General features: G+C 38.5%; 1 protein-coding gene across 6 annotated transcripts in view; it reads right to left on the bottom strand.

Annotated features, from left to right (window-relative positions):
• The window catches only part of LOC144329353 (neurexin-3-beta), a 584,055-nt gene that overhangs the window by 370,762 nt on the left and 186,908 nt on the right, over nucleotides 1-26,385 (bottom strand). For all 6 annotated transcript variants that reach the window (XM_028852079.2, XM_077941566.1, XM_015144215.3 and 3 more), the window contains exon 2: nucleotides 21,432-21,613. In XM_028852079.2, the coding sequence (XP_028707912.1) occupies nucleotides 21,432-21,613 (182 nt within the window). The remainder of the gene's footprint in view (nucleotides 1-21,431; nucleotides 21,614-26,385) is intronic.

Below are 26,385 nucleotides of genomic sequence, written 5' to 3'. Positions count from 1 at the left end.
CCAAAATAATGACAGGCTATGTGCCAAACATGGCGTTATGCACACTGCATATGTGATCATATTTAATTTTCATAACATGCCTACAACATATAGATTATAACCTTAAAGTACTGATGAGTAAGGGATGGGCATCTATCTGCTTAAGGGTACTCTAGGAGGAAAAAAGAGAGAGCTAGGTTGAAACTCATGTTGTTCTGATTCTGAGATCAAGATAACATTGAAAAGATGCCTTGCTGACTTATTTTGGGATCCCCCAAAGAAATCATTCTAAAAATCTTATACTTCCTTCAAGTCCCTAAATCTACTCTGCCCCTGTTGATTAATGATCTTAAAATTTTTTTTACTGAGAAGTTTAAGACACTTACATGTGAATTTTCTTTAATTTCCTCCTCAGAGTTTCTGGTCAATGACCCAATTCTTGCATTCTTTCTTGCTCCATAGGAAGAGCTCCAAATCATCACCAGCATCATGTCATCACCAGCATTTGTTCTGGTGGTGATGACATTAAACCATCTACTGTTGTTTTTCTCTCACCCTTCCCTGCCTTCTTCTGCCCCAGCTTGGTTAATTTTATCCACTTCTGCTCCCATGCGTTGTCAATTTCTGCCTTTGTACTGGCTCCTTCTTTTGCTTCAAAATATTCTTGTATTTCCTTTATCGTCAGAAAACACACACACGCCCTTGTTGCCACCCTACTACCTTGGAAGAAGAGGTATTTGAGTTGCAATCTCTTGTGACAAGTAAGACATATGTAGTTCCCATTTTTCTCATATTAAAAAAAACTGTCACAAGTTAAGTAGCTCTTCATCAAGACCCTATAGCTCTGTGATGGCAGAGCTAGAAATGAAACTCAGATCTTCTGATACTCAGCTCAGAACACTCTTTCTCTATTCAAACCAATTGCCAGTCAGTGTCCATGGGTGACCAGTTTTAAGATGACCTCTTTCAGGTAAGGTGACTGCAGCAAATTCTACTTCACTTTTGTCTCTGGAGCATGGAGCTTGCCTCATATGTGTAACACAGCTGCTATGATCAGTGATGTATCTCTATCACATCTCCCAGGCATGGTAATCTGTCCTCCCAGGTATGAAGGCCCATTAATAACCCTCTGGGGGAAGGAGGCAGTATCCCAGATGCAGTCCTGTTGCATGATGTGCTCTGTATACGAAGTTCCCAAAATCATAGCTAACATGCCATCTAATGTGTTGTAACACTCATTGTTTCTCAGCCTCTCACAATATACAACCAGCCAGCAAATCCCTTATCATTTAATAACACTCCTTGCTTGATACTGAAAGCTGGAGAAAATGGAAACACTCCAAGGGAGTGGGAAAAGTTAGTCAGGTGCAGAAGCTACTAAGGTTGTAACACAGGCTCTCACACAACTGAGAGTTCAGACAGATGAACAGATACCCCTGTAATCCTGCAGCTGCCATTATCCTCAGACTGGGTGGACTTCTGGAGGGACAGATCCCCCATGCACAGAGAGGAGATGCTTTGCTTTGGGAACAGGAAGAAAAAGGAAACCATGGAATCTGTGTTGGTGCTCAGCTACATAGGGTTTTGAGTAATAATTTTCATCTTGAAAGGAAATGCAGTTTGATCTGGGATACTGAATTGGGAGTCTGCCTTGGGATTCAGGACTGATTTTGGCCCTAAACACGGACCTCAGTGTATGTTTTTGTGAAGTGGGTGGGAAAATGCCTTTCACTGTGTAGCACAGGAACACATTACAGAATGAAATGCAATGCAATGATATGACAGACTGTGCTTAAGCTTTCAGGAGGAATTAGAATAAAATAATAATAACAGCTAACATAAAAAGGGCCATTAGCGTGGGATCAGGCAGTGAGCCGAGGGCTTTACAGGTGTCATTTAATGCTCACATCAACTCATATGGAACTTTTTTTATCCCCAATTTCAACTGATGAGGAAACTGAGTCATAGAGAAGTAATTTGCCTAAAGTCTGCTATTCAGTGATAGGGTCAGGATTTGAACCCAGGCAATCTGGCTCCAGAACCTTTGCTCTTCTTGCTGAAGATGTTTGCTATTGAATCAGAAGCTTTGGATTTTATCTTGGGGTGTGTGTGGGAGAGAGAGTGAAAAAGAGAACCCGTAAAGAGAATTTAATAGAAGGGGGCACAAAAGAGTAGAGATTACTTAGGCAAATAATATTTCACCTTGGTCATTGATTCACCCTCTCCTTCTTTATCATTCATTCAGGAGCTCAGTCCCCATTTTCCTGATGTCCCAGCTAAAACAGAACACTAGGTATTTTGTGCATGCGTTGAAATCTGATAAATTAGAAGGCTGGTATTTTACACCCAGCTTTCTCATTATCCAAGTCTGTAACCTTAGGTAGGTAAGTCACTGCACCTCCATATCTTCATATCTAAAATGAGTGTTTGAACTAAATATTATCTTACTGGCTCTGCAGTACATAACCATTCATATTGGGCTTCCTCCTGGGAACTGCTGAGGTTGGCGGCTCCGTTTGTCACCACAGTGTCCCCACCAGAGCAGTGGTCTCCAAAGTGGGGTGGGCATCCACAGGGGTGCCAAGGTTGGTTCATAGGAATTCAGGGAATAACACTCGGACATCTATGTATCTAATCTTATGTTTTAAAATGCCTGGTGTTTCTGTATGTGTGACAATATAAGCAATGTGTGTATACTACATACATATATACATATTTTTAATTGGTGCAGAGTTAATTTTTTTCTAGTATGTGTAGACAGCCAAAAACATTTGGAGACCCTGGCACTAGGGAGTTAAATTGGGCCTTGGCTCTTTGCAGGGCCCCAGAGGCTGTTACTCAATTTACCATATTGACGCAATACAGAAGGACCTGGACTAGAACTTAAAGCCAGCAGCAAGATGGTTTACATGGCAATTGGTTTTCTTCATTGTAAAATTCAATGTTTAATGATGTTTCTTAATTCCAAGCCACAAAGACAGGTCTAATAATATTAATATTAATAACAATAACAATAATACAGGTTTAAGAGCTCGTGTACTATGGAAAAAACCATCTTATTACATAGCCATATTTGAAGCCTGGATTTGTAAAGAAAATCTTACTCTAAAGGACAGGTTCAAGCATCAAATGGAAGCCAAAATTCTCTCAGAGAAAAATCATCATTTCTCCCTTAAGCTTCCGGGATTATTCTAACAGTATGTTAAAATACGTGAAAACATGTTGACAGTGCCCCGTTAGCTTTTTCTACCATTTTGTCTATTTTTCTGAGTCACAAAATAGATTAAGTTCAATTTCAAGGTAATCCTCTCCCTTGATTTCCCTCTCTAAAATCTGATACTCACAGTAATACCCGGGATATGATGTGCGATTCTGACCTCCCTAGTTTAGGAAGGATATTAAAATATCAGAGAAGCTACACAGATAGGCACGCACTCACACAAAAGGAGTGCTACAAAGGCTGGAAGATAAAGCATGTGAGGAGAGGTGGTGAGAGCTAAATTTATAAAGTCTGGCAAAGCAATGACTCCAGGGGACTTGATCACAGCCTATAAATACCTTCAAGGTAACAATATAATTGAAGGGAAAGAATTATTCATAGTCTCAGAAGATGATATAACTTTAAGCAATGGCCTAAAGCAATGGAAGAAAAAAATTTAGTTGAAATTTTCAGGAGTTGGGGGGTGGTGGGGAGAAGAAATTCTTTACTCTCTGAAGGATGAAACAGGCAAAGCAATCCCTAGAGGAAGCATTTGAAGCATTTTGATACAGACAGTCCAAACCCCTGGAATAAAAAGCAAAGATTAAAAATGGTGTTCCTTAATATTCTTACCAGAATTCAGAGCTCTTAAATGCACCTCTGAAAGACTGCCCCCTTCAGAGAACTGCTAAGTAATCAGAGATTCATATAAAGACCCCTAATTAGAGAACAACAACAACAACAACAAAAAAAATGACACACCAATATTGTAAAATTACACATTAAAATATAGGAAACACGAATATTATAGGTAACGTCATATTTTAAGAATAACCAACTTTTCTCAGAAAAGACAATAAAATGTTCATCAATAAATTACAACTCCATGCTCAGTATGAAAGATCTTAAAAGAACACAAAAAATAAGTTGAGCTACTGAGTCAAAATCATTCAATGTGTTATGCTACATAGCAAATTCTATGTACAAAAGATCTGAATATGTGGGCCCCAAATGTTTCTGAGTAGGCAAATATATTCCTTTAAGATAGTAATGTAAAAGTCAACTTCTAACCTCTTCAAAACTAAATACCAAAAATAGCTGTGACTTCGAAAACGTTCCGGAGTGCTATTTACATATAATATGTGAAGGTATGACCCCAAATTGTGAACACAAGTTCTGTGTGAGAGAAAGCACAAAATCAAATGTCTCCAGGGGTCAGGCAGATGGATGAAGCTGAGTGAGGTGACAGGGAGTGGGTGGAGATTGCAGGGCTTAAAAGAATGTCCATAAAAATGGCAGCGGCTCCTGAGCTCCAGTTGACCAATGCTATGAATAACACTGGCCCAGTAGAGTTAAACCTTCTGATTTTCAAAAAGAAACTAGACATATCACCTTGTATATGAAATATCTGCATTTAAAAATATATTTGTGCATTGGAGGAGGTTTAAAGAATACCAGCTGGGCACGTTTTCTAAGGCCCTTACATTGACAAGGGGAAGGCAAGAAGCACCCTGTACTCTAAGATCAGGAACCGGGAAGGGGATGATTGGAATCCAGTAGATGAAGTGAGTTAACTTCTGTATGCAAATCACCAAACACTCAAAAGAGAGGAGAAAGAAAAGCCTTTGTTTCTGCTCTTTTCTCCCAGGAATGTAGGAAGGAAGGATGTGCTGGGGCAATGGGAATGACTCTATTTTAGATGCTCTCATGCAGCTGCCCTGCATATGCTCAGGAATCTCCATGTACTGATCTGGTTCATGACCAGTGGGGCCAGCACAGCTGGATCAATGGGAACAACAAAAAATCTCCCTAGGAGGGAATCGAACCTTGAACTACCCTGAAGATAAAAGGAAGCACATCAGTGACTTCCATATGGACACCCACAGTGACTTAGGGTTTATTTCCAGATGGTAGAGTGTGAATAGGAGTGGCTGTGTTTTCAAATTTTAGCAATTCAATGTCCAGATTTATAAGATGGCCCTTGGTGGTTAGCTGTAGAGTTTGAGTCCACAGAACAGTGTTGTTCTGTTTAGGTTTTTTAAAAGATAGACACACACACACACACACACACACACACACATTTCCCACTGTGTGAAATGAACTGCTCTGTGTGGATCCTGTGATCTTGGCATCTGCAGCATAAAGATGTCACAGTGCACACAAAGCCTTCTGACCAACCACATCCACACAAATACATCCTTGGGAGTCACTATGACTCACAATGTGACAATATCAGCTGTTCTCTTGCAGAGAGTCACTGGAGCTCAGACTGCATACCTCAAAGAGAAATTTGATCTTCCTGCTAGAGTTAGGGTTTATACCATAGGAGAATTCTTTGTTAATATACTGTTTCTACCAAACACCTCACCTCAAGTAATCCTCCTGCCTTGGCCTCCCAAAGTGCTGGGACACCACTGGCCTTATTTATACCAAACACTTTTTAACAAAGAAGCAATTCGTGGAAACATAGGGAGAATATTCCTATCATGACATCTACATTCTCTTATATCCATTATGTAATGTGTTTTTTATTCTTTTTATTAAAAATTAATAGTCATTTCTAAGAAGAGAGCTAATGCTAAGTTCCCAGTTCCAGAACAGTATCTGTTACGATAAAGTGAATACACAAATTTGGATGAGACACATCTAACTGCTCTTTGGAGAACCATTACAAAATATCATTCTTTGAATCTCTGCAAAGACCTAGCTTAAATAAAAGATTGAGATTTAGAGAAACAAAATAAAAAGACTTCTATAGCTTTCCCCTAGAGCTGAGTTACTGTGTCTGTATTTCGGTCCAATGTTTGCATGTGTTTAATGTGCACACACAGCTTGAAAAAGGAAGCGAATTCTCTGTGTTTTGCAGTGTTTGGGTGTGAATCAAAGCGAACATGTGGTTCCATTCTGTTTCTTCTAGCATTCAGTTAAGTAAAGGGAAAAACCTCATTTGTACTAATACTGTTACCATAAGGGGTGATCTTATAAATGCCTGGGGGTAGGAAGGAAAGTGCTAGGGCAATAGACAGTCATCCAGTCTAGGCAGGCTTGCAAAGTCTTTACCAAAAACGGTGCAGTCTGTCCACCCGAGAGGGTGGGTTTTCACTTTCTTGATTTGTTTTTTTTTTTTTTTTTTTTCCCTAGGTTAGTGATGTTTAGGTGCTTTTGGCAATTTGTTGTCTGTGAAATGTAGATGGATGTTCAGAAGGAATTCTGTACAATTTCAAAATGAAATAATAGAAATGGCCATAGTCATTTCAAGAAAAAAGAAACTAGAATTGAGGGTGAAGATGTCATTTTTTTGTTATTTCCCTTTGGTGTTGAAAACAAACTAGAGTGGTTGTCAGGGTGGTAGCAATAGAAGCAGATAGTGAGAGAGCTCTTTGTGCTTTTTGATGACAGTCATGAGCAACATAGTGACATTTTGGTCAATGACGGACTGAGTAGATGAAGGCGGTCCTGAAACTGCTGTTGGAAGACACTTAACAGTGAGAAAATTATGACAGTGAAAGAGACCTGATCTAACCAACTCCATCTTGCCTTTAACCTCCAAACTTCTTTGACCTTGGTCATTCCTGGGCATGGGCCTAGCTAACTTTGGGAGAAATTTAGTTTAGAGTTTAAATGATAATAACCATTTACAAAAGCTAAACTGCTTTGTAAAACTAATGAAAGCCACCAGGTTAAGAGGATGAGAGACACCTGAATTATGCTAAGATGCAGGCAGAATTAAATAATTACCAGCCATTATTCCGGAGGCCACAAGATTTGCAACTTTCCCACTTACTCCTATAATGAACATCCCTAATTGTAGCAGCTAAGATTGGCCTTTTTGAGATGTCATTTTGGGCTTTTGCATTTCTGACAACCAGGTGTCCCTCACCTGGGCCCACAACTCTTGACTCAACCAGTCCTGTGGCCCCACCCAGAAGCAGACTCAGTGCATGAGGACCATTTTCCATATCCCATAATTGCATCACTAACCAATCAGCAGCACCCATCCCCCAGACCCCTAGCTGCCAAACAGTCTTGGAAAAACCCTCGCCTCCAAATTTTCAAGGAGACTGATTTGAGTAATAATGAAACTTTGGTCTCCCGTTTAGCCAGCTCTACGTGTATTAAACTCTTTCTCTACTGCAGTTCACCTGTCTTGATAAATTGGCTCCATCTGGGCAGTGGACAAACAGAACCCACTGGGTTGTTACAGTCCAATAAGATTATAATACTATATTTTTACTCTGCTTTTTTGTTTAGACATGTTTAGCTACACACATACCATTGCATTACAATTGCCTACAGTATTCACCACAGGAACATGCTGTGCAGGTTTATAGCCTAGATGCAATAGGCTATACCATATAACTAGGAGTGTAGTAGGGTATAACATCTAGGTTTGTATAAGTACACTCTATGATGTTCACACAACAACAAGATTGCCTGGCCGTGCATTTCTCAGAACACATCCTCCTCATTAAGTGACTCATTGAGTATATTACAATGAAAGAGATTAAAGCGGAAATTTGGCAAAGAAAGAAAAAATACAAAGATGAAAATAAAAGTTTGAAGGAGATCCTCCCAGCCTGTTAACTAGTTAATTAACAAAATATAGATGATAGCACATTTTCACAAAATTCTGCAAATTCAAGTTCTGATTGCTTGTACCTATTAAGGACTCCCCGACTAGAAAGTAAGTACCAAGAGGACAGGGAGTTTGTCTATCTTTTTCACTCTTGGATCCCAAGCACTTAGAACTACACTTGACAGATAGTGGGAGGTGGTTAAGTGAAAAATTGTTTTCACCAAAGTAAGTGTATTAGTCCTTTCTGGCATTGATATAAAGAAATACCTGAGAATGAGTAATTTATAAGAAAATGGGTTTAATTGGCTCAATGTTCCATAGGGTATATAGGAAGCATGGCTGGGGAGGCCTCAGGAAACTTACAATCATGGCAGGAGGCAAAGGGGAAGCTGGCACATCTTACATGGCTGGAGCAAGAGAAAGAGAGAGGCGGAAGGTGCTACACACTTTTACACAACCAGATCTTATGAGAACTCTATCATAAGAATAGCACAAGGGGGACGGTGCTAAACCATTAAAAATCACTCCCATGATGCAACAACCTCCCTCCAAGGCCCACCTCCAATACTGGGGATTACAATTGAACATGACATTTGGATGGGGACACGGATCCAAACCATAACAGTAAGTTACTCATTTCTGCTGGCCTGGCTAATTTTAACTTGGAAATTCTATTCTTCCCACCTGCATCTTACCTAAAACTAAGTGTATCATGTTATAGTTTTTGCTATACGCTCCAGTATCTTTTCTCAACTAAACCTCAGGGAGATTTTTGTCTTCTTTTAAGAGGTGGCTGTGCTTTGTGGATCATTCATTGCGCATTCATGGTATTTTGGAAAACCACGTCATTCACACATCACACCAAAACTCATTTTCCTCTTTCACACTCTAGTATTGAATTTAAGCTTTGCTGTTTAGCCATGCAACAAAACCAGCTCCAGTACTGCTGATCTAAGTAGCAAACATGAAAGTCTGTTAACCTCAGGAATTAGGCATCAAGTAAGGGGCAAATTAAATGGAATCTGCTCCCACTTCAATAAATGTGATTTTCAGTGTGAAGGTCTACCTTTCAAGTATTTACCGTACTCTGCTGCTAGACATTAGAAGCTAACAGACCAAGGGATGACAGGCTGTGGTCGCTGTGAAGACTCATCTGGATTTAAATTACAAATATAGAAAATTAAATACTGACTCCAGTAGGAATAAATGGGTTTTTGTGTTATTTGAGATCATTTATGTTTTTAAGCAAGAGTATTTGAGGACTTCTGATATGGCATTTATCATACACTGAAAGACGAGAATACATTTACCCAATAATCTTTTCTTCGATACACTAAATTTGGAAGTGTTTTTATTGAGATTTTGGGAATTAAAGTTACCTCTAAAACACTTATTCTACCTCACTGCATTCAAAACCTCAGATTAGTTTCCAGGCCAAGCCTTTCATTTTGGATAGGAGTATTTAAGAAAGTGGCTTGGGGTAATTTGGTGCCTTAACGTCATTGAGAAAAACAAACAAATACTGGAAAGCAAACAAATGTAACGTAAAATAAGTTTCTTTGAATCCAAAAAGAAAGTGACTTATTTCAAATTATGTATGCTGCTTTAGCCAAAATTCTGTGTTCTATTCTCTATTCCTGTTTGTCATTCTTAACTGTGGATTTAAATAAACATTACAGGTTCTGCTAAATTCAACACATCCAACATATGTTACGTATATATTATATTATATTGAATAGAAAACTATGAAAAGCAGTGTATATCTATATCTGTGACACTGGAATCAAACATGTCAATGATTAAGTCCTCTTTCCTTTCCTTAACATCTTTAACAAATGGTTACTTAATCCTCTTAGTCTTTATTTTTTACTTCATAAAACAGAGGTAATGTCACTAGTTTAACAGTGTTGTCAGTACTAAATGGGCTGATATACACAAAATGGCTAATATACTGCCTGGACAATTAAAAAAAAAAAACAGCAAATGCAGAAGTGATTACAAAAATATACACTCCATCAGATAAGAATATGGGTTTTTAGCCATGAAAAGTCAACCAGCAGAGTTATTTTCAAAAGGGTTTAGTAACCTAAGTACTGCGTTCTGCATTTAATAAAGGGCTAGATAATTTCATAACCATTAGTAACGTTTGTAGCTATCCAAGTTAAGATAATGATAAGGGTAATCAGATTCCATGCCTCATTGCACATGATCACTAGGATCAGGGGATTTGTTCTCTTTAGGAAACTGCAGTATGATTTAAATCCAAATTTCCCTTTCCAAACTGAAGCTCCAAAAGGTGAGATGCCAAGAGCTGAGAGATGAACCAGATAAGGACATCATTTGAGAACCACAGCAGCTTACAGGGTTCAGCAGTTGAGCCATTCACATTTGGGCTCTGATCTGCCAATTGCCTGGTTGCTAACCTTCCTGTTGGAAACTACAACCATCTCAGCCTCTCTTTGGTCTTCATTTCCACGTCTCCAATCACTATCTCCTTAGGTACCAAGAGCTCTGCTGAGTGGTAGGTATACCAATATTGATATAAAAACAACCTTATTTGTTTTGTAGGACTTTTCAATGATGACAGGGCATGTACACTTCCATTCTGTCATCGGATTTTTCCCACAATACTATGAGGGTGGCAGCATAGGAGCTACATCTCTACCATTTACATAGGGTAACTGCTAATTGGTGGCAGCTCTCTAGGAGCAGATGCTGGGTCCTCTGGCTCAAAGTTAATAATGCCCATGACAGAGAATAAATGCAGAATACTGGTAAGAGGACTGAAATGGCGAAGATTATACGCCATAATAAATACCAATAAAGATGAAGAAGACATCTCTATAAACTGATTTCAGATGAAAGAGGCCTAACAGGTATGGAAAAAACAGCTCTGGAACAACTTGTGTTTGGAAGTCTCTCAATTGTTTTGATTTCCGTAATACTTCACCATACAGGTCCCCTACCCTTTAGCCTTACCTTTTTCATTTTCTTCCCTTTCCTCTTTTATCTTGTAAATCTGTATATAGTTTCCAAGTTCCTATTCATTTCCCTTGAGATGTTAGCACTCCTTAAACCTTCCACTGTCACTGCCAAGCCGTGAATTCTCTAGGTCCCCACCTCTAGCCCTTACCTCTCCTCTGAGTTCATCAGGCATTTCCAATTGTAAATCTCAACAGCCTGGCTCTTGGATGCCTTATGTTTTACATCACTAAGTCAAACTCTTATCTGTTTTACTTATCTGTCCCCTGTTTTGTTTTTGGTAATGAAATCACAGCCTTCCCAATCTAGACATTCCTCACTTCTCTCCTTTTTTATCCAAACAGCTGACAACACCTGCTGATTCAATCTCTGAACTGTTCTTTGCTTTTATACTCGTTACTTTCCTATATTCATCATCATAGAATAAGTCTTTAAAAACGTTTCTCTAGAAACACTCACTCAAGACCCTGCTGTTTTCCTTGAACCCATTAAAAAACATTCTTTTAACAGAGCCAAAATAATCTCCCTAAAAATTAAGTGCTGGGCATTTCATCTTTTTTCTAAAAAGTCTTTAAATGTCTTCCCCTTGCTTTCAGGAACAATCTATCATTGGTATAAAATTCAAATCTTCTACACTATGTCCCTAAAGTGCCTGGGAAGAAAACCAAAGGAAACTCAAGAACATGGCTATCATTAATGGACTGTCCACTATGAACCAGATAATTCACTGGGCATTTTTCCAGTGAAATTGGCATTATCGCCATCTGCATTTTACGGAGTAGTCAAATAATTCATCCGAGGCTACATAACTAGTTGGAGGCAGAACCAGACCTTGAATCAGAGACCAATTGACCCTAAATCATATGTTCATTGTGCTAATCCATATGATCTGCCTTTTTTCTTATGCCATTCATTCTGGTCCAGTTGAATTCATGAATTTGAGAATGCATCCCGTATTTCCTTCGATACGACACTTATGCTGGTATCATCATTGGATGTGCTCTTTCTTCAGGTTCCACTAGTCAAAACCTGTCCCATCCCATCTATGTACACTAAAAAAAAATCTCAGCAACGAGCAATATTTTTACCTTCTTGGTATATAATTGATTCTGTTTTTAAAAAGATTCATACGTATGATTTTCATTTCCCCGCCCCCCACTAGATGTTAGCTTTCTTCACATCTCTAACAATCCCAAGTAAATTGCTGTTTCATAAGTATGAATTGAATTAAAATTATTACCACTATGCTTTCTACTCTAAAACTTTCATTAGGGGTATAATAGTAATTAAGGGTCAGAACTGCATTTGAAAGTCCATTCAGCTGTTTATTAGTAGAAGCTTTAGCTTCTTTAAACTTTAGTTGCCTCAATTATAAAATGAGGATATTAATAGTGACTACTACCTCACTGAGTGGTCGTGAGCTCATTATAAGACAGTGTAAACATAGTTCTTGCACAGTGTCTGGTACCTGGTATTTTGTCAATCAATATCAGCAGAAAGTGATAGTAATAGTACCAATATAAGGTGATCTCTGAAACACATGCTCCCAAGTAAATGTAGGAAGTCATAATCTATGCCATTAAATTACCTGCCATTTTACAGAAATGGAGGAGGAAAAATAAACTGAATTATAAGAGGTTAACTAAGGACTCAAAAATAGAATATGAGCCTTAAAGACAACTCATTTCCTGTCATCCTGAGTATGAATTGATTTCAGGATGAAGGTTAGCTTGGTCGGATCAACAGGGCCTATCTAAATGTCTGTAAGTGATTCTAGGCTCCAGAGGTGTCATCGCAGGCCAGGAAATGACAGGTCTAGCTGTCAGTACTATCTGTGAGGCTAATGCAGTTATACAGTTCCCTCTGACATCTGTCCCTGAAACACTAACAAGTTGCAACAGCAGCAGTTACAGCACCAGGATCTAAGAAACTGATTCTGTGGAGTGGGTGGCTAATGAATTCCCCCATCAATACACTGAGCTCCTATGCCTTCTGAATATAGCAAGGGATCTAAAATCCATCATCTATAGCTTCAGGGAGTCAATGAGTTATTTCTTGCCCTGTTGCACCGAACAATACCCCAGGAGTAATGACGAGTAGCAGTGTAAGCGGTGGGTCAGTGAGATAATTCATCCAACTGATGGTGTTAAGGGAGGCTTGCCATTAAGTCCTGTGAGCCCCAGCACTCATGTGATGGCACTTAGAGTTTGCCTTGCTTGTTGCATTTTAGATTCATATATCTAAAAAGCTTCTGCTATTCAGAACTTATTCAGCTAGCTTGATAACTGCAATAACACAGTATATATGCCACCCAGCTGTCTTTAAATCAGTAACATCCCAGCTCCTTAGAATTTTATATTGCTTCATTTCAAATTTCAGAGGCCTGATTAAAGTTTATTCATTGCTTAGGAAAACAAAATATAACAATTTTTTGAGTTAAAATGAGTTAGTTGAAGAAAAATCTTTGAGTGCCAATAATATCAAAATCTATCTATGATTGAAAGCTCACTATATGCCAGGAGTTTTGCAAGAGTTGTATATACATCACCTCATAATGAGTAGAAAACCTAATTTCTTGTTTTTGTAATTGTCATGGTCTTTCAAGCCTGTTCATGTTATGCAAGCCAGGGTTGGTCACAGTACCCTCAACACATAGAACTTTTCCTGACACATAATAAAAACTCAATTTATATATATAAAACAAATGATGCTCAGGATCTAAATTCTCTTCACCTTAGTTTTTCAAAATTCATATTTGTATGCATTGAGGATTCTGAAACATAACTATCATTAACTAACAGTCTAAGGGCTCTTGTATGAACCATAAATGAGAAAGACATAGCCGTTTGGCTTTTCCTTCTCATAATTTCCTATCAGCCATAACCTATTTTCCACACACTTTGTCAACTTGATTTTTTATGATTGCATTATTGTACATTTCACTTGCACAGTAAATTTATAATTCACTTTTCCTTCATGTTTTGGGGAATCCAAATCTATGAAGTATTTCTGTTTGTATTTCTGATTTTAGGTTTCCAGTTTACTTGGTGGCGAGACCTACTTAGCTCCCCATAGTCTGGCTGTACCTCCATCAGGGCTTTGGTCCTAGCAATGTTTTGTGGGGGCTCTATCCTCGAGTATATGACCAAGCCCATTGTGACTTTATCTGGTACCCAAGGAGAGTCTAAAACCATTTTGATACGAGGCCTATCTAGAAAGGTTTTGCTTTCCTGCTACTACTACTTCTATTGTTGGTAGTGATGGTCATGGTTATTGTCATCTTCTTCTAGTTCTTTCATTTTACTTATTCTCCCCCTTCTTCCTCCTCTTCTCCTCTTTCCCTCTATTCCTTCTCCTCTTCTTTCCCTGTTTTCATGTGAAGTGGCATATTTCCATTTCCCATGGACAATACAATTAAAGAATAAACTTCAGGGCAAGGCAGGTGACAATTTCACTGCTGAGTCTAGAGCCCTTTGGAAGCTTATACTAAAGAGAACAGAAACATAATGCATTATCCTCTTGTAACAGGGATAGAGACACAGTGCAATGTAATGAGACACCAAGGAGGCTATAGGGTCACTTATCCTATTGACCTAACCAAGGTCATGACCTAAATTCCATCAGAGGTAACCTGCTTCTTCACTTTATGCTAAAGAGATGCTCCAAAAGTCTTCACTGTGAATCTGGTTAATTCATAAATTTGACATTTGATCAGATGAAACAGAAATTTTAAAATTTTGCCTAAAAAGTCCCAGCAGACTTACACAAATAATTAAACTTTCCTTCTATATATGTTTCTCTAATGCAGTCATCACCTCTACAGCACCCATTTTATTAGGAAAACTACCATCCTACATTAGTGCAGTGTTTTGCTGATAATGAACTGCTTCTAAATACTTTATTTCATTTGATCTTTGAGAAAACCCTGCAACATAATATTTTATGCCAATTTATAAGAAGAGGAAGCTGAAGCTCCAAGTAGTAGAATGACTTGCTGAAAGTGTTATAGCTCATTGACCGAAATGGAACTCAAATCCAATTTTTTTTTTGTTTCAAATTAAGCACATCTTTCTACTATGGCTTGCTGTCTCTCAAAACCATGTGTGGAATCAAGGTAAACAGATTTACATGGAAATAGCATGGGAATAATAGAGATCTGAGAAAACACACACCATCTCCCCTGCAGATAGCTGCCTCTGGTCCAGGTTACATAAGTAGTCACTTCATCCAATTGTGACTTCCACTCCCTTCTGCCACCTTCTTCTCTGACTCTGCTGGGATAGCACGGCTAAGCTGAAAGCTGAAGAGACAATGCCCAGCAGGTCCTCTCCATATAAGTGGCTAATGATCTGGAAAAACTCCTAAGCCCAGAAAACCCAAAGAGGCCTTTTTCACTAAGAGCAAATAGCGATGGAAGGAAATACGGGGTCAACCTGCAGTGCACAGCACTCTATGGGAAACGAAATTGCATCCGTTGGATACCTCTGTTGTTTTCTTGTTTTTTCCTTTTTTATCTGTGTTACCAGTCTCAAAAACACCAACATTCTTCCAGAGTTCTCCAAATACAGTTCCTGACTCAAATCCAATTCTGTCACTGGCCAAACCCAGAGGTGAATCTAAGCTAAGAGCCACCTAACCTTACTAAGGACTATCCCAGCAGATGCTGATGGTTTACTGTAAATATCCCACATAGAGACAGCCCAAATGAAGCATCCAGGCTGGCAATTTGTAAATGCAACAGATGGGAGGAACAGACCATTCATCATCATTCAGCTCTACTTCCATTTATTCTACGGGACTCTCGTTGGGTGCTATAAATTATGTAAAAACAATACTACACAAATGAAAACTAATAAATATCCAATTTCCCCAAATATGACACTGATAGGATATTATCAATCTGTTTTCAAAGTTCCAGTTTTTGGAAGGAGAACACTTTGCCACCATGAAATGGGGGCCAGTCTGGACAGCAGTTCTTTGTCTGCCCCTCATCCTTGTGTATGTAAGAATCTACATTTTACGTCAGGAAGGAAATAGTTGGGGAAGGTTATAGATTCTTGTCAAACAAAACAGATGCTTTAACACATAAATTTTCACTGTTCCTGAAAGGCTCATAATTAAAAAATGAATCCAAGAGGATTTACTGTAAATTACATACAGGGAGAAAGAAATTAATAGGATGTATTTTTTACACTCAGCATTAACTACATAAAGGGAAGCTAATTATTGCCCAGTTCTCCCCGACCTTCTATTTTGTAGATGGTGAAAGGAGGTTGTCAAGAGTTTCATGATAGTAATAACAAGCACTTCATGCTAACCTCTTCTCTAGTCCTATTCAGTTTTTTCCCTGTTGTATAAATGAAGGTGAGTGTGACATGACACCCGTCCATAAAGCTTAGATGTGGAGTCAATAGGCAGATGTCACTCGTAAGTGACAGCAGCTTTTCTCCAAAATTGAGCTTTAATTCCTCAACAATTCATTTCAATGGAGGGAAACTAATATTTGAAATGGATTTTAAACAATTCCTCTACCCTAAGACACCTGCCCTTTACAGAATCTCATTTCATGCACATATACTTCAACAAAGATCTCTTTGCCTTTTTCAAACATGCCTAATTCACAATTTTATTAATATAACAGTCTATAATTCATTCAGAAAACATTGCATCATCGAATGTGAATCAAAAACAAAGAAATATTAGCTAATTTGAAGCAAGCAATTTCTAAATAATTTTTATCTCCTGGCCCTCTCTGATTTTTTTAAATGACCAAATGCCTGTGTTGGTCAACACTTTTTCTCAAAACCTATTCAACTTTCATGAGGCCTAGTTAAGTGGGAAGACTTTAGGTTTAAAAGAAAGTAGCAAGAGAAATAAAAGCCTCTGCTCCCTTGGCCAGAATGAAAGACAATCTAAGCAAATCGTGAAAAAGAAAAAATGTGCTCTTCAGCCATAAAAAAGAATGAGATCATGTTCTTTGCAGGGGCATGGATGGAGCTGGAGGCCATAAGCTTTAGCAAAGTAACACAGGAACAGAAAACCAAATACTGCATGTTCTCCCTTATAAGTGGAAGCTAAATGATGAGAACACATGGACACATAGAGGAGAACAACACACACTGGGGCCTTTGGGAGGGTGGAGGGTGGGAAGAGGGAGAGGATCAGGAAAAATAACTACTAAGTACTAAGCTTAATACCTGGCTGATGAAATAATCTGTACAACAAACCCCCATGACATGAGTTTACCTATGTAACAAACCTGCAAACCTGCACTTGTCCCCCTGAATTTAAAATACATATATTATTTAAAAAAATGCTCATAGCACTCAACCATCTTGGTGACCCTTTCTTCCTTTGCCCCAATTCAATCTAGGACACAAATGCCTTCATTTTGCCCAAGTTTTCCCATTCATTTCTACCATCCCACACAACATTGCACATCCCGAAACTAGCCATGGCCACTTTTCCTCCTTTCTGTCCAACTCTTCTATCAAAACAAATTCTGTCACAGGAGCTGACTTTAGCCTGGTATAAGAAGTATGACAATAAGATTGACTACTTTAAATGAATTAATAAATCATTCCAGGACTTGCAGTGCAACATGAGCTTAAGATACCACTTTTCCAAAGAAATTTTAATACGTAGGGATTTCAGGATAACAAAAGAGAAGAAATGGGAAAATTGGAGCATGTGCAGAGGGATAGTGTGGAGCTTAGAGCAGATGAGATGAATGTGCAGTGCACGTTCACAGAACCTCGCTTCTGCACATGTGGCAGACATGACTAATGGAAGCTAGATCTCCCACCTGTGGATTTGCCCACTGTTCTCGCAAACCTTCCTGGTGTAAAGCTTGAAGAGAGAGAGTGAGGCACTGAGAACTTGCAGGCAAGATGAAGCCTATTTGCCACTCGTGCCCTGGGACTATTCTAGAGTGGATGCTTACCCCAGGGTCAGGCTCTCTAGTGTTCTTGGAAGAGCATTTTCTCTTCCTTCAAATAAGTCCACTTGGGGGTAAAAAGGAAATATTCCAATGACAACGTTGATGTTGCTCAAAACACTTCAGGAATTTCTAGGAATTGTCTTCTTTGAAAGTTAAAAAAAATACAAACCTTCTTTGTCTTCTCCTTCTCCCCAACACACACACAAACACACACACTCTCTCTCTCTCACATACACACACACACACACACACACTTCTGTCTCTCTCTCTCACACACACACACACACATTCCACTGCCTAATTTTAGAGTTTGCACTTTGTTTTTGATCAACTTTACTAGCTTGACCACCACTCAGAAGGAGCATCAAAGTACTTTAGGTTTTTGTTGCTGTTATTTTATAATGAACACTCATACCCAAAGAACGAAGTTTTGCCCCCATGTAATCCCTTGTTGAAGCACATCGCAAGGCAGAGCCCTGTCCTCTTCCCTTATCCTTGGAATTTTTTCTGCTGCTATGTTCTGAATATGCCTCCCAAAATTCCATGTGCTGGAAACTTGATCACCAATGCAGCAGTGTTGGGAGGTATGGCCTTTGGGAGATATTTAGGTGGTGAGGGCTCTGCCCTCGTGAATAGGTTAATGCTATACTCAAAAGGGCTTGCAAGAGTGGGTTCACCCTTTTCTTCTCTTCTGTCATGTGAAAACATGGGGTTCCTCCCCTTCTGAGGATGTAGTGCTCACCTTAGAGGTGGAGACTGGGCCCTCACAAGACACCAAACCTGCCAGCACCTTGATCTTAGACTTCCCAGCCTCCAGAACTGTGAGAAATTAATTTACATTCCTTATAAAATACCAAATCTCAAGTATTCTGTTATAGCAGTAAAAAAAAAAAAAACAAAAAAAAACAAAAAAACCAGAGTAAGCCACCTGCTTTCATCTCCCCCTTGTGTCCTCTATCACTTTTTCTTTTTTCCCAGGAGGCTTCTCTTCTAGGCAAACTGTAAGGTGAAACAGTATCTTCTGCCTTATGCTCAATCCCTTCCACTTTCATTAGTGGCCCCAAAGCTCTTTCTCTCTTGAGTAATTTTCTTTAGTACAAGAAAACAAACCATTCAACAAACAGAACCACCTTTTACAGATTGTAAAAGTTATAAAAGTATCTTAATAAGTATTTACGGCTTCGTTTCCCTGATGCATCTACTTGAATGTCCAAAACAAAAAGCTGGTTTCGTAATTAAGCCATTTAGTCTTCTACTTGGATTTCTTTACTTTCACGTATGATAAGAAACCTGCCTTCTTCAGAGCAGGCAAAGAGATAATCTGCAAGGACATAAAATATGGTTTCAAATGGCTAGACCCATGAAGGGGCCCCATGCTCGAGAGGGCCATGAACATGTCAGGATGACTCTAGAATCACACAGATTCTCCACAGCACAGGATACTTTTTAATTTTTTTCTGGAAAGGTCAGGTGACATCATTTCCTAATCTAAGATTTGAAGGAAAATCTATTGGACTTTCACAGAATGTTGAAGCAATCAGCTGTATCACCCAAGTGTCTACGGTAACCCAGGGGGCTCTTTACATTTTGATATAAAATGTCTGGTAATTTTGCTCATATAAAGAAAATAATAATATACCATGTCAAATCTAATGGGTATGCTTATACAGAATACACACACTAATAAATACACACAAACGGATGTTACATGAATCTCAAAGTATGTTTAGTGCATTCACTTTTCAAAGACCCTAAAGAAATGACAGAACTTTATAATGGCATATTATAATATACTGGAATGTTCTGGTTCCTCCTAGCAGTTACCGTAATCTGCATGACAATTTTATTAAAACACTGCTGATTTCAAGTAGACCATCAGAAAACAGGAAAATCTCTCTCTTAAAAGTGGAGATGTTCTACAAAACATGAATGAGCAGGAATGGATAAAACAGTAGTACATCATTTGACTCAAAAAGATGCTCATGTCTGTGCCAAATCATATTTTTCTTAGGAAGTCACAATGAACAAAAAAAGAAGATAAATCATTGTGGAAATGCAAGTGAGCTGGTAATAATAGCCTAGTTATAGCTGCCATGAAATAGTCATTAAGTTATATGTAGCATAAATCTCACAGAGTTTTGTAAATTATGGTGGTTCTTAGAGGCCAAATAAAGATAAAGTGTAGTATCACTGCCTTTCTTTTTGTTCCTTGGCATGGCTTTTTAAAATGTGTTATCTCAGGCTCATAGCACCATATGGCTCCTGAAGCATCTGAGAAAGAATTGAAAAGTTCACAACTGTATTCAAGACTCCTCCACCACATTTTGAAGGTGATCATGTCTAACCAGTTCTTCCCTAAGCTCCTAAGCAGAGTCTGGCCCTGACGGGGCTTATACTGGGGCCAGACCGACTTCCAGCTCAAGCCTAGGACTTCAAGCTGCTCTCATTTCCAAGGCATGCTGGAAGAGCAAGTGCCAGATATGTGTACTGCTGCGGGAGCTGGGCTTGCCATGCATGATTCCGGCCAGCCATCTCCAGCTCCAGACACCAGCAATGAAACTGTATCCTCTGCTTCTCTCTATACACCTGCACATTAGCAAAACTCCGATTCAGAGATTCCTAACCAATGTTCCTTTTCCTCCTTTTTGGAGGTTGGTAGTAATCCCCAGTTGATCTTTTTCCTTAACTGCTTTTACCCCTGCTATTTAAACTAAATTCTTATTGCTTCAAATTAAATCCATTCTTTCTAGCCTTGTCATTGCTAACTAATGAGAACAATTCCTCTCTTTGCTCTTGGTGACTGTACTTTGGGTACTTATGGATGAGAATCATATCTCTCTTTAGCCTACTTTCTTAACTGCAGACTGCACAGGTGATAAAATGGGTTAATTGTTGCTATAAAAATATTTTCCATCCTTATAACAAAAAAATTTTTTCTTCCAAATCATTTTTAATTTCTTAGCCTTTGCTGTGTTCTTATGATCTACAGGGATTGAGGGTGCAGTGCTATTAAGCGCATATGTACAAGACCAAAAACAAAATGTTGACTATGCAATACACATGAATTACTCAATTCTTGATCACTGTCCTCTTTCCCTTTTGCCCCGCCTACTCTGGCACTCTGGTCTCAGTTTTTATCACACATTTATGACATCTCTACAGTGATATTTGAAGCCTAGACAGGGGTCACTAAATTATGGCCTGCAGCTTGTTTTTATAGATACATTTTTATTGGAATACAGTCGCATGCATTAAAAAAAATGTATTGTCTGTGACTGCTTTCACATTACAAAGGCAGAACCAAGTAGCTCTGAGAGAGACTATCTGACCTGCAAAGTCCAAAATATTTACTTTATGTCTCTTTACAGAAGGTTTGCCAAATCCCAGCCTAGGAGATTGTTAAGTTCCACTTGACTTTGCTGCTTGTGCCAGGTAAGATCCATACCAGGTAAATCTCTTAAATATATCCTAGAAGTCTGAAAAATGTTCTGCCACAGGCCAAGTCAGACAGTTGGGAAGGGAGCCTGCAAAGAATGAATTTCTTTTTCCTCTCTATACACATGGGGAAGAAGAAAGAGTTTTTAAATTTTTTCCCCCAGGAACCCTATAAGCCTGATGGTTCACATCTGAAAACAATTTTTATAAGCATGTGCACCTTTGCCACACCGATCTAGATTGTTCTGCAGCATTTCCCTGAATCACCAACTCAGACCACCAGCAAGACAAGAAAATCCAGGCCAAGGCCCGCTACTCACTATGTGAAGCTGGAGGAAGTCACCAAGTCCTGGGGCACTGTCGATGCGGACCAAGATGCCATCCTTCACAGTGGTGCTGAAGCCCACGGCAAGGCGGTCAGAGCGCGTGCTGGGCCTGTCATTGGCTGGCCAGGTGTAGAGGATGAGCCCACCGCTTTTCCCAAAGATGTACGTAGCGCCAGCTGCAAAAGCGAGGAGAGAGGGAGACATCAAGGCACTGTATTGCATACAGCCAGTTGCAGCATACTGTTGAGACCTTACACAGAACAGCTGTAGAGAGGAAATGTCCCCCATGGGACAGTATTTGGTTACTTAGAGGAATGGCACCCAAAGGTTCTGAAGGCAGCTATCACCCCAAATTAAAGAGGCAGGCAGAATGAATGAATAACAAAGCAGATGTTGGCGAGAGTCGTTCTTAACATCTTCAGTTCCTGCTGCCTAACGGTGGAGGGTAGCTAACATCCTAAAGTCTGGGAGTCTGGGGATATTGCAATAAACAACTTTCTGGTCTTCTTCAATAGCAGGCTTAATTTTCCATCTTGGCCAGGACAGGCACAAAATAGAAAACTAGTCCCCTATCTCTTAGCTATCAGCATAATCTGGTCACTGGAGCCAGGAGCCTTACAAAACTGAAGGTAACAGAGCAGTCCAAAGACATCGGATCTCTCCTGCTTGTACCTTCTCCCACGCCCACAGGAAAGAAAGCAGTGGCCCAAGAAAACCAAGTTATGTGACTAAATGCATTTGCCTGTTTCACTATTATGTTGCTATAAACATGGTAACAAAAATGATTTCCTGGAGTCTTTTTTTTTTTAAGACGGAGTCTCGCTCTGTTGCCCAGGCTGGAGTGCAGTGGCGCAACCTCGGCTCACTGCACCCTCTGCCTCCTGGGTTCAAGCAATTCTCCTGCCTTAGCTTTCCGAGTAGCTGGGACTACAGGCACGTGCCACCATGCCTGGCTAATTTTTTGTATTTTTAGTAGAGAAGGAGTTTCACCATGTTAGCCAGAATGGTCTCAATCTCCTGACCTTGTGATCTGACTGCCTTGACCTTCCAAAGCACTGAGATTACAGGCGTGAGCCACCACGCCTGGCCTCCAGGAGTCTTTTAAAAATGAACCTTCTTTTTGTTCCCTAGTGGTGGGATTTATCTGGCATTAAATACATTTTCATTTCCTTTTTCAAATTAAATCTTAGGAAGAAGATCCAAGAAACATAGAAAAAACATCCCAGGATGATGAGATTCGAACGTGACAAGTGGCAATTGTCAATTATGATTAGTGAGCTTATCAGTGTGTTTACTATTTACTTGTGTTTTTATTATTATCCATATGCACTCAGGAGTTACTAAGAATATATTAATTTAGAACTACTTACAAAGCAAATGGGAATAAAAATAAAGAAAATATTTATATTTCAGAAATTATAAAAAGTATATTTCAAGAAACACGTTTTTAATCTCAGTTGATTAGATTTGGTGACCAGAAAAGGCTATGCCATTTGTTGCCTCTCTGGTTTTAGGCATGTGGTGTTAACCCACAGCGAATACTTCCACGGGTTACTCATCTCAAAATTCAGAGCACATTTGGTATCAGATTTTCTTGTGTATTTCCCAGTGACCATGTTCCAACTCTTAAAACCATTTTAAAGCAGCATTAGACAACTACTCAGATACCTTTAACATTTACTAAAACTCTCAAGCACTGGTCCGCATGTATTCCCAGAGCTAGTTTACAGGAATATTAGGTGGAATTATGTTGACCAAAGAAGAAGTGAGTTATTCATCTTGTTTAGAAATAATAAAGTTAACTCTTGTGAGACTAGAATTAGGAATATGTGTCACATGTCATCCTTCCTAAAGCACTAAGACTCATTAAATTCTGAGGCATATAGAATCTAATTTGTCTTCTTTGAAAGGTCACTATTTTAGTTGCTCCAATTTGCTCAGTTTGTATATTACATGTAGCATAACATTGTTTTCCTTTTATGAATTTCTCAGTCCTTAGGGGATAGTGTCTGAAAGCCCTCTACACTCATCTGGAGGATTTGAAATTGTGGTATGCAAAGTTTATGATTAATTCTATATGCAAAACAATGTTTACTTCCTACCATACACAAACACCCTCAAAGCTTCTTAAAATTAGAAATGTGGGTATGATTTACCCTTGATATCTCTCCATCTGTGAAGAATTTAAATAATTCCTCTGTAGATGATTACAAATGTCATCACCACTCTCTTTAGTCTTTATTTGGAAAACTGAAGGTTACTCAGTGATTAATGTATAGAATCACCAAAAAATGCAAATCAGCCTGTGACATTTCATGGCAATTTATAAAAATCTTTTACTTTTCTATCCTAAATATATAGTGGATTTTGCTACAGAGATAAATTCATACTCTATCAGGAAATAATTTTATCACTATAAAAATAACAAGTCAAAAAATTGATAGCAACATAGGCATGGGGCTTTACAGTTTGCAAAATATTTTCAAATTCATTCGCGGAATCTTTGTAACAATTGTATGGGATATTTTATATCTTAACACTGTCTTATAGATTTGGAAACAGAGGCTCAATTATCTGATTTAAATAGTACCATCCTTAAGTCTCCAGCCTGAGTCTTCTACCTCTGAAAACCTTTTTTCACCACATACCAGTGTAATTACACAATAAACTGTATCAAGAAACTATACCAATGAGGCAAACAGTTGTCTGTACTTAGTTCTTTTCACATCTTTTTATCAGACTAAAGCAGAATGAAAACAAAGTCACAGCCCCCAAATCTGGCATGTTTTCAAAAACTTGTCTGGCCATCTCACCATATCAGTAACTTTAAGCATTTTACTTGTAATTCTCACCCACAATCCTGCCAGTAATTCTCAGTGCTCCAATAAAAAGGAGAAGTATATTTTAATACATAAATATACAATTTCTTATATATGGTTAGAAGGTCACAGTGCCTTTAATCTTTAAATAAACAAAAAACAAAACTTCACTATGACAATATTTGATAGATGGACTAAAAATTTGATTGAAAATTATTTGTATTGCTTTCGTTATTCTGAATTTACAAAGTCACTATGTTAGATAATTCTAACTTTATAGGTGAAGAAAGTATAAAAGATACAAAGGACCTGGGGTATGATTACTTTGCTATGAAGAAGAAAATACGAAAATCTCTCTTGTTGGTAAAGTATTTGCTAGTAAGAGTGAATAAAGACCCGGAATGCTCCCATAGTCCAATGCCATGGGACATTAGAGGAAGTTAATTAACAATTATGCCTTTCTACACCGATATTGTTACTGTTTTTTCTCTTTACATTTCATGCTTTGCCATCGTGCATTGTTTTTAAAGGTAAATACATACTTCATGTTAATTTTAATATAAAATGCCTAGAGTCCTCCAGGAAACAGAATTATTTTGCTTTACATATTCAAATAAAAAAGTTAATTGTGTTATTTTAAAATGCGGATTACAAATCCACGTCTTTGGAAAATCCTGGGAACTATAAGACTCTCCACTTAATCCATTAAAGATTTTCATTTCTGAGCCATGCTATATACCACATTACATGCTTTCTTCCCTGAACCTCGTACTTCTGATTGCTGGTTTCTCACCATGTTCAGTATGCTGATGCAAGATCATACTACTTATATTTATATTCAGAATCATGTAAATTTCATTCTTGTTGGCAAAAACTGATCAATTCAACTGAAGAAAAAATTGCTCTAGTAGCATTTTGGCCATTTAACACTGCAGGATTTGCAAGTTTGCAAGCAGCTGAGGTTGCTTTGCTGAGTTTTAACCAACTCAGTATTCCAGGAGTGAAATTTCTACACAGTCACCACTACCAAAGATTAAGAGGACACATTTCATCTTCAAATAGTCAACAAGGATGACTTTTTTTTTTTTTTAAACTCACAACCTGCAAATAATGGGTCTGGCTTATTTTCATAATTGGCAAACTACTTACTCTGATGGAGCTGATGGTGATATTGACAGAGTGTTTTGGTATGCGTTCGGTGCGTGTGTGGCTGGGATAGCGGTCCAGCAGACAAAAAGGATCAAACAGTCTTCCACGCAATCATAAAGGAGTCCTGGGTGATAGTTACGGGACAAGCTAATTAAGTGGGTGATCTATAGTTTCTTCAAGAGAATGAGGAATATAATTTTTTCTCATTCACATATTTCTCCAAGGTTCTTAAATTTTGAGTTTATTTTATTGCTTATTTTATTAGAATATAATTGTTGACAGCAATTTACTTTTTCTTTATTTAGGATCACTTAGGTAATTATTTTATCATTGTTGTTTTGACTTGGAAACCCGATGGCCCTGCCTTTATGGCATTGGTTCTATTTCTAGTCTCATAGCCAAATAGCATATTACTTTTTGTGGGAGACCATGAACAGAAATTGAATTCTTGTCTTAACACTCACTTTAGATATAAAAATAATATATACATACATATGTGTATGTACATATATGTATACATAAGCATATATATATTTGTCTATGTGTGTGTGCATGCATGTGTGTGAAAAACATAAAAGGCTTAGTTAAAAAATACAATAGACTAGAATTCATTTATTATTTACCCCATCAAATAATTACAGATAAAATGGCTTAATGAAAGTACTAAAATACAATAATAAAATATATTGGCTGTATAAGTGTGTATGTATATATATGTGTATCTATATATATAAAGCAAACTAGCCTTCCCTGAAATAATTCTTTTTTTTTTTTTTTTTTTTTTTTTTTGAGTCGGAGTCTAGCTCTGTCGCCCAGGCTGGAGTGCAGTGGCCAGATCTCAGCTCACTGCAAGCTCCGCCTCCCGGGTTTACGCCATTCTCCTGGCTCAGCCTCCCGAGTAGCTGGGACTACAGGCGCCCGCCACCTCGCCCGGCTAGTTTTTTTTTGTATTTTTTAGTAGAGACGGGGTTTCACCGTGT

Source organism: Macaca mulatta, chromosome 7 (assembly GCF_049350105.2).
Source record: "Macaca mulatta isolate MMU2019108-1 chromosome 7, T2T-MMU8v2.0, whole genome shotgun sequence".
Lineage (NCBI taxonomy): Eukaryota > Metazoa > Chordata > Mammalia > Primates > Cercopithecidae > Macaca > Macaca mulatta.
Note: the sequence above shows the minus strand (reverse complement) of the source record. Positions and strands in the feature narration are given on the sequence as shown.